Genomic DNA, 7,852 nt, shown 5'->3' with positions numbered 1-7,852 from the left:
TATGGTTAAGTAATCATGCTCTCCATTTGTCCACAGGTAAAGCAAATCATGGAGGAAGCTGTCACCAAGAAATTTGTGCATGAAGACAGCAGCCACATCATTGCTCTGTGTGGTGAGTGAATGACTTAGAGATGATGGGAGGTAGGTTTAGAACTGAAGACATCCTGGGGCCCAGAAAAATGAGTGCTCAGGTTTAGTAGTTCTCAAATCTGGCTGCAATTCACCATGTAGTCCAGGCTAGCCTTGAACTCCAGGTGATTCTCCTGCCTCAGGCAGATTAAGTGCTCCGGTCGCGCTGTGTAACTCATGCTGGCTCTGGACTCATAATGTAGCCCAGGCTGGCCTCAAACTTTCGGGGATCCTCTTGCCTCAGCCTTCCAAGGGATTACAGGCATGTGCTACACTACCATGCTTAGTTTAGAAGGTGTGGGACTGGGGATTTAGCTCAGTTGGCCTGGGGATTTAGCTCAGTGGTTCTGCCACCTGCCTTGCAAGTACAAGGATCCAAGTTTGATCCCTGGTTCCAAAAAAAAAAAAGGTGTGTTTTTTTTTGTGATTTTTTTGTGGGGGTTGTTTTGTTGAGACAGGGTCTTGCTATGTATTTCAGGCTGCCCTTGAACTCACTATGTAGCCCAGGCTGGCCTCGAATTCATGGTAACCCTCCTAATTCACCCTCCCAATTGCTGAGATTATAGGTGAGCACCACCACAGGCAGGTAGAGGGTGTGCTTTTTGACAGCAGTGTGATTAGACAGTTACTCTTCCATCCAACAGCAAACATTCACTAAGGGCTCAAGGTGAAATTTTCCATGCAGGAAAACGGTCTTGACAAGATGTACAAAGTCTCTGCCCCAAGATTTAAATTCTTTTTAGGGAGACAGAAAGAAAACCATTGCACAGATAGATATATAATAATAGGTAGCAATAAGAATTATAAAGATAATGAATGTAATTGTACTTCATACCTAAAATGTACCAATAAACTCAATAAAAGAACAACAACAACAATAAAAGAATTATAAAGAAAGCTGGGCCTTGCCAGGCATGGTGGCACATGCCCATAATCCCAGCTACTCAGAAGGCTGAGGCAGGAGGATTGCAATATAGAGCCCAGCCTGGGCAAGTTAGCAATTTAGCAAGATCTTGTCTCCAAAAAAATTTTTTTTGGGGTGGTGGGTACCAGGGATCAAACTTGGGGCCTTATGCTTGCAAAGCAGGTGGTGGAACCACTGAACTAAATTCCTGGCCCCAAAAAATTATTTTTAAATTTAAAAAGGCTGAGCCAGGTGTGGTGGTACACACCTGTAACCCCAGCGCTCAGGAGGCTGAGGCAGGAATATCAGTATGAGTTCAAGGCCAACCTAGACTATATAGTGAGACTCTGTCTCAAATAAATAAATACATACATACATAAAATTTAAAAGGGTGGGCTCAGTCGGGCATGGTGGCGCATGCCTATAATCCCAGCACTCGGGAGGCTGAGGCAGGAGGATAGCCATGAGTTTGAGACCAGCCTGGGCTACATAGTGAGTTCCAGGTCAGTCTCAACTACATAGTGAGACCCTGTCTCAAAAAACCAAAAAATAAATAAAAGGGTGGGCTCAAGCAGGGCATAGTGGTGCACTCCTATAATCCCTTGGGAGGCTGAGGCAGGAGGATCCCCAAAAGTTTGAGGCCATTCTGGCCTATATCATGAGTCCAGAGCCAGCATGAACTACATAGTGAGACCCTCTGTCAGAAAACCAAAAATAAGTAAATAAATAAATAAGGCTGGCTATATAGCTCAATGTAAAGTCTTAGGTTCAATCCCCAATACTGAAAAGAAAGCAAGAATACATGCAAGCCAGAAAAGAGGGGGAAAAAAACTGAAGGAAAATAAAGCACAGAGCTATGGGATGGAGTGGGGAGAGACAGCCTGTGAGCAGAGGCACTCTGAGTGACACTGGGATTTGAATCCTGGTGACTACCTGAGTTACCTTGGACAAGTTTCTTAACTTCTGTCACCCTCAGTTTGCTTTAAAATCAAGGCAGTGAAGCTGGGTGCTGTTGCACATGCCTGTAATCCCAGCTACTTGGGAGGCTGAAGCAGAAGGTTCATAAATTCAAGCCCAGTTTAAGCACCTCAGCAAGACCCTATTTGAAAATCAAAAATAAAAAAGGACCAAGCTCAGTGATAGAACACTTGCCTAGTGTGTATAATGCCCTGGACTCAATCCCCCAGATTTAGAAAAAAAAAAATTTAACGATCATGGCAATGATTCCCACCTTAAGGAATTTTTTGTGTTGATTGAGTTGATGCCTGTAAATGTTCCTAGCAATGTAAGAGTTCAGAAAATGTTTGCAGGATTTCAGTTCCCACTATCTCCTTTTCTTTTTTTTTTTTGTCTTTTTTATCCCCCACCCACCCACGGTACCAGGGATTGAACTCAGGAACTTGCACTTGCGAGGCAGGTTTGGCACCTCTGAACTAAATCCCCAGCCCAACCGTCTCCTTTCTGGATGTTTCCCAGTTCTCTGAGATGATGTACTGATTCCCAGGTTTCCAAAGAGCAACCTGATCTCAATTTTTCTTGGCAGCACCTATGCTGGAGAAAAGGCTGGCCAGTCTTATGTTAAGTAGCTGTGAAGATTATTAGAACTCTTATTTCTTTCCACCTATGCTGTTTCCCTTGTTTTCTGCCCGTGTCTGTCATCACTAGAAGGACTCTGCAGATGGCCCAGTTATTTGGGGCTTAATGCTAAGCTTTGTCAAAGCACGTACACTAGAGAAAACAGAATCAAACCGTGCAAACGGTTTGTGCACGGGTGTCATGTTTGGGTGGCTGTGGGAGAATGAGTGAGAAGGGGCTAGAAGAATACAAGCAGGAGAAAACTTGTGGGTGTCCCGCATTCAGACCATTTGAGTAAGAAATAGCTGTCAGCTCTCCCCTTGGCCCAGGAGTCCCCTGGAAGCAGTGTGGCTTTTGCTTTTGCCTCCTGCATGGAAGCTCAGGCTCTTTCTAGCAAGCCAGGATATCACACTCAAAAGGAATAATTTTCCTTTCATCAAGTTTCAATTGATAAACTAGAATGATCTCCAGGGTTCTGAACTCAGTCCAGAAGGAAAGGCACCCCTGTTCTGCTGGTCCTTGGGGGGAGGTGCTCAGGACCATCGGTACAAACTTAAATGCCTACAGAGCCAGACAGAAAATATCCACAAAGACAATGGGAACTATCAGGGACCACGGTGACCTGATAGCTCTTTTTCTTTGTGAAAATGTGCAACCACTATTCAGCTCCTACAGAAAAGGGGGCCAGGTATCCCATGGCCTCTTTTTTTTTTGGTACCTGGGATCGAACTCGGATCCTTGCACTTGTGAGACATGCAGCAGAACCACTGAGCTAAATCCCCGGCCCTGATATCCCCTTTTTGTCCTAAAATGTCATGTCAGGTTTGCATTAGGATCTATGATAGTCTTTGTTTTTGTCTTTTTTTGGTGGTGGGGATGTCGAGACAGGGTCTCACGATGTAGTTGAGACTGACTTGGAACTCACTATGTAGCCTAGGATGGTCTCAAACTCACAGCGATCCTCCTGCCTCAGCCTCCCGAGGTCTGGGATTACAGGCCTGTGCCACCACGCCCAGCGACAGTCTTTGGTTTTTGAGCTTCTTGTTTGTTTGGTTGGTTTGGTTTGGTTTTATTCCTGCTGGGACTTGAACCCAAGGTCTTGTGCATGCTAAATACATACTGCCTCGTGTGTGCTAAATACATACTGCCTCATGAGTTATATATACCCCGGACTGGTTCTTTGAATTGAATTTTTTTTTTTTTTTTTTTTTTTTTTTGGTACTGGGGATCAAACTCAGGACCTTGTGCTTGTGAGATAGGCGGCAGAACCAGAGCTAAATCCCCAGCTGAATTGAATTTTAAAGACTTACTGTTGTGGGCTGCAGATGTGGCTGAGTGGTAGAGCAATTGCCTAGTACACATGAGACCCCGGGTTCAATCCCTAGTACCACCTCCCCTTCCCCAAAGACTTCCCGTTGAACCAAATTACTTTTTTTTTTTTTTTTGGTACCAGGGATCAAACTTGGGTCCTTGCGCTTGCAAGGCAGGCGGCGGAACCACTGCGCTAAATCCTTGGCCCCAAATTACTATTTTTGATGTGACTACATGAATCCACTTCCATAGGTTGGTATCACGCCACCCCTTGTCTTAGAGGGGAAGGTGCTTTTAGCATGTACTTGTGCACAGACCATTCAGGTTCAAAATTACAGAGCAGTTGTTCCCAGTTTTAGTTTTGAACTGTGCATCTGAATTAGTAATACATGGACTTAAAGAGGCACAGTTATCCCTAACCAATAAGGAATCTGAGGCAGTTGAGGACTCAACCCATGAGCCTGGAGAACTCCAGATCTGAGAATGTCTGCCTCCACATTATCTCTGTTTACTCTGATTGGGTGTGGGGATTGTAGTTTAACCTTTGATGTGTGTAGAGAGAGGCTTCTGATCTAGCAGAGCAGGTTCTGGGACTTCATTTGTCTTCTACCACCACCAGCCCCCAGACTTTGAGAAGAGCCCAGGCCCAAGAGGCCAGCCTTGCCTCCTCAGTCATCAGTCTCCTTACCCTGCCCTTACTTGTGCAGCTAGGTCAACCTGAGGGTTGTTTCGGGCTGAAGATGAGCCGTAATGGGAGACGGGGGTGGAGTCTGAAGAGCTGGGAATAACAAGAGCTCTATTAACTAGCTCCCTGTTGCTAAGCAGCTTTCATTAGCCAGGAAGGTCTGCCCTGCCGTGAGCTCCTTTGGGGATGACAAGGAAATGCTAATGAGCTGGGAGAGATGCAGGTGCTACAGGAGGCTGTGTCCCACCTGGGATATTGCAGTCAGAGACATTTCAGCAGATTCTGAGACTCATACTCATTTTTCAGCCCTCACTTCAGTAAAAGGGATTCCTCCTCCTCACCTGCAGATTGAACAGCTCATTCTCAGAACAGCTGACTTCTGTCTTCCATCCAGAAATAATCAAGTAGGAAGGAAGGCCTTCTGGAAAACCAGTTCCCTTCACCCTGTGCTGGATCATGACTGAGGACATTGGCAGTGGTCTTGGGGGCTGGGTCTTTAGTCAGACAGACCTGGTTTCACATCCTGGCTGTCTTGCTAACTGTATAACCATAGCCAGTCACTCACCTCTGACACTTCTACCACAAGGTTGATTTGAAGATTGAAAGAAGTGTTCAGGGCTGGGAGTGTAACTCAGTGGTAGAGCACTTGGAAAGTTTGCACAAGGCCTCAGACTCAATACCCAGCACTGAAAAAAAAATTTTTTGTTGTTTTTAAAGGAAAAGATAGGCGGAAGAAAAAACATGTGTAGCTAATATAGATTTTCTCGGGAAGTTTTACATAAAAGGGAGCAGCTGGGGTCCAGGATTTAGCTCAGAGGCCACACCTGCCTTGCAAGCACAAGGTCATGAGTTTGATCCCTGATACCAAAGTCGGGGGCGGTAGAAATGGAGCTTTGCCCAAGTGAAGATGCAGGGCCAAGGAAGATGGTAGTGCTGTTTTCTTAGGTTGGAGACATTATACAATATTTGCATTCAGATGTGTTCAGGTGGAATGTGTTAGCCCAAGAGAGGAGTACAACCTGACCATCCGTAAGTGTGGGAGGGAAGGTGGCATGGGTATGAGCACAGGGGGATATGGGACTGGTGCTCATGGATGACCTTGTCATGCCAGGCAGTAATTATGAAGCATTTTGTACCTTTGCATGTATCTTTTTGCCATCCAGCACCCACTGAGATAGCACCTGTTATTTTCACTAATTGAAGCTAAAATTCAGACAAGTTTAGTGATTTGCCTAAAATCAGCGAGCTAATAAGAGGGGCCAGTGTTTGAACCCCCATCTGTCTTGGTCCAAAGTCTTTTTTTTTTTGTACTGGGGATCGAACTCAGGTTGTGCTTGTTGGTCCAAAGTCTTGCTGCAAAAGGATTGGTGTGCTTGTGAGGCCTACACAGAGTGGAGCCTGGAGGACTGAAAACATTGAGGAGGAGGTACCCCTTGTGGAGACCCCACTGCAGTCATCTTAACAGGGCTCATGCTATCCAGAGACACCCGGAAGACATTGAGTTCCTTTCTGAATTTAGTTTGTGTTCATTGTGTGAGAAGCTGACCGTGGCCTGGTTCTTTGGGAAGCCACCATGAGCCTTATGCATGCAGGTCTTACTCCACATCCCCAGCATGGCAAAGAAAATGGAAATGTATGGTCTGATCTCATTTCTCTCACCTTGGTTCTAGAAAATCAGGGCAGTTATTTCTCCTCCCAATCAGAGTCTTGATGAGAGTATTGTTTTCTTATTTTCAGTGTTGAGCAAGGGCTGAATCCTTCCCCACCCACTGAAGTAAAGAGCCAGTGTCCCCACTGTGGAGTGAGAGGAAAATGTACTGTTGTTCCTGTAGAAATGTTTGTTTTTTGACTGGATGCAATGATTACCAGGCCCTGAGTGGAAATGGCCAGTCAGAGAAGAAGTAGGAAGGAGAGTGGCTGATGATAATGCCCGGTATGCCTCTTCGTTCTTCCCACCTCGTCTGCCACGTGGAAACTTCCTACCTGACAGTTGGGGAAAGCTGACTCACCTTCCTAAGTACCCACTTATAAAGAGCTTGCCCATCCTGCCCTTTCATTTCTCTCCTGGGTGACTGCCTCTCCTGACAGTGTTGGTCCTGCTATCCAGTGGCCTCGTGGCATTCAGGTTCTGAAAGTTCTGCTCTGAGTAGTGTCCCCAAAGCTGCAAAACTAAATAACCACCAGTGGCTGACTGTTCTGCCCACATTCTCCTCCCTCAGATTCTCTATGCAACTACAAGTGAACTCCCCCATTCCACAGATGGCAGCTGGGTGTAAAGGTAAAACTGAGCCAGAGGTGGGGGAGCAGGCTACCCTTTTCACACCTGCTTTCCTCCCATCCCCACCTCTCCTGGCTGACTATCTTGGCCCAACCTCATGTCATCTGTGCTAACTACAGTGTGATGTCCCTGTACCTCAACCAAACTGGGCTAGTCTACCTTTACCAGGATAGACTGGGGCTGGGCTTGTCCAGAGCCCTTGGCTGCTAACCCCAGCTTTAAATATACATACATACACGCATGAGAGGCTCAGTTGAATGAATGGGGCCCTTCCCAGAGCCAGCTTTGTTTCTGAGGCCCATGGGCTCATAAAGTACCCCTTGTTAACCACTGCTGCATTTCCTGGAAGTTGTAGGTTCAATCCCCAACACCCCTAACCCCATCCTGGTGCTGGGGGTTGAACTCAGGACCTTCACATTGAGCTACATCAAGAGAGAGAGTATGTAGCTCAAGATGACCTTGAACTCACTACATAGTCTAGGTTTGCAGTGATCCTCCTGCCTCAGCCTCCTGAATGCTGGGATTACAGGATTACAGGTATGAACCATCAGGCCCAGTGCATTTTTGTGAGCTCCCGAGATACTTGGATATGTCCCAGCCTGTGGAATTCTTTGTCTGATTCCTGCTCAGTTCAAGTTATATACTACTGCCTTAAACAGATGCCTCCACAGGGTAGAGAACCAACCCATCAAAGACCCTGTTTGCTAAGGGAGCTGGTGAAAGAGTGGGTGCTGTGGACAGACCCAGCCTTTCTGGAGTTTATGAATTGGAGAGAACCTGTCATCCTTTCTCGTGATGGGAACCCTCGATGTTCACCAACTTGATTATGATACTTGTTACTTTGAACTAGTAACATATTTACCAGCGTGAAAAGTCAAAACTATATAAAAGTAGTGCTTCAAAGTCTTTTTCTTCTTCTTCTTTTTTTTTTTTTTTTTTTTTATCAGGAAACTCATTCCGCGTTTGTCCA

At 45.9% G+C, this 7,852-nt stretch overlaps 1 protein-coding gene across 2 annotated transcripts in view; it reads left to right on the top strand.

Annotated features, from left to right (window-relative positions):
* Positions 1-7,852, top strand: part of Sgsm2 (small G protein signaling modulator 2) — a 34,000-nt gene continuing 26,148 nt past the window's right edge. For both annotated transcript variants that reach the window (XM_033762853.1, XM_010642128.2), the window contains exon 1: positions 1-112. In XM_033762853.1, the coding sequence (XP_033618744.1) occupies positions 16-112 (97 nt within the window). In that variant the 5' untranslated portion in view covers positions 1-15. The remainder of the gene's footprint in view (positions 113-7,852) is intronic.

This window comes from Fukomys damarensis, unplaced genomic scaffold (assembly GCF_012274545.1).
Source record: "Fukomys damarensis isolate Sample0158 unplaced genomic scaffold, DMR_v1.0_HiC HiC_scaffold_13, whole genome shotgun sequence".
Taxonomy (NCBI): Eukaryota; Metazoa; Chordata; class Mammalia; order Rodentia; family Bathyergidae; genus Fukomys; species Fukomys damarensis.
The sequence above is the reverse complement of the archived record's forward strand: the minus strand, read 5'-3'. Positions and strand labels throughout refer to the sequence as shown.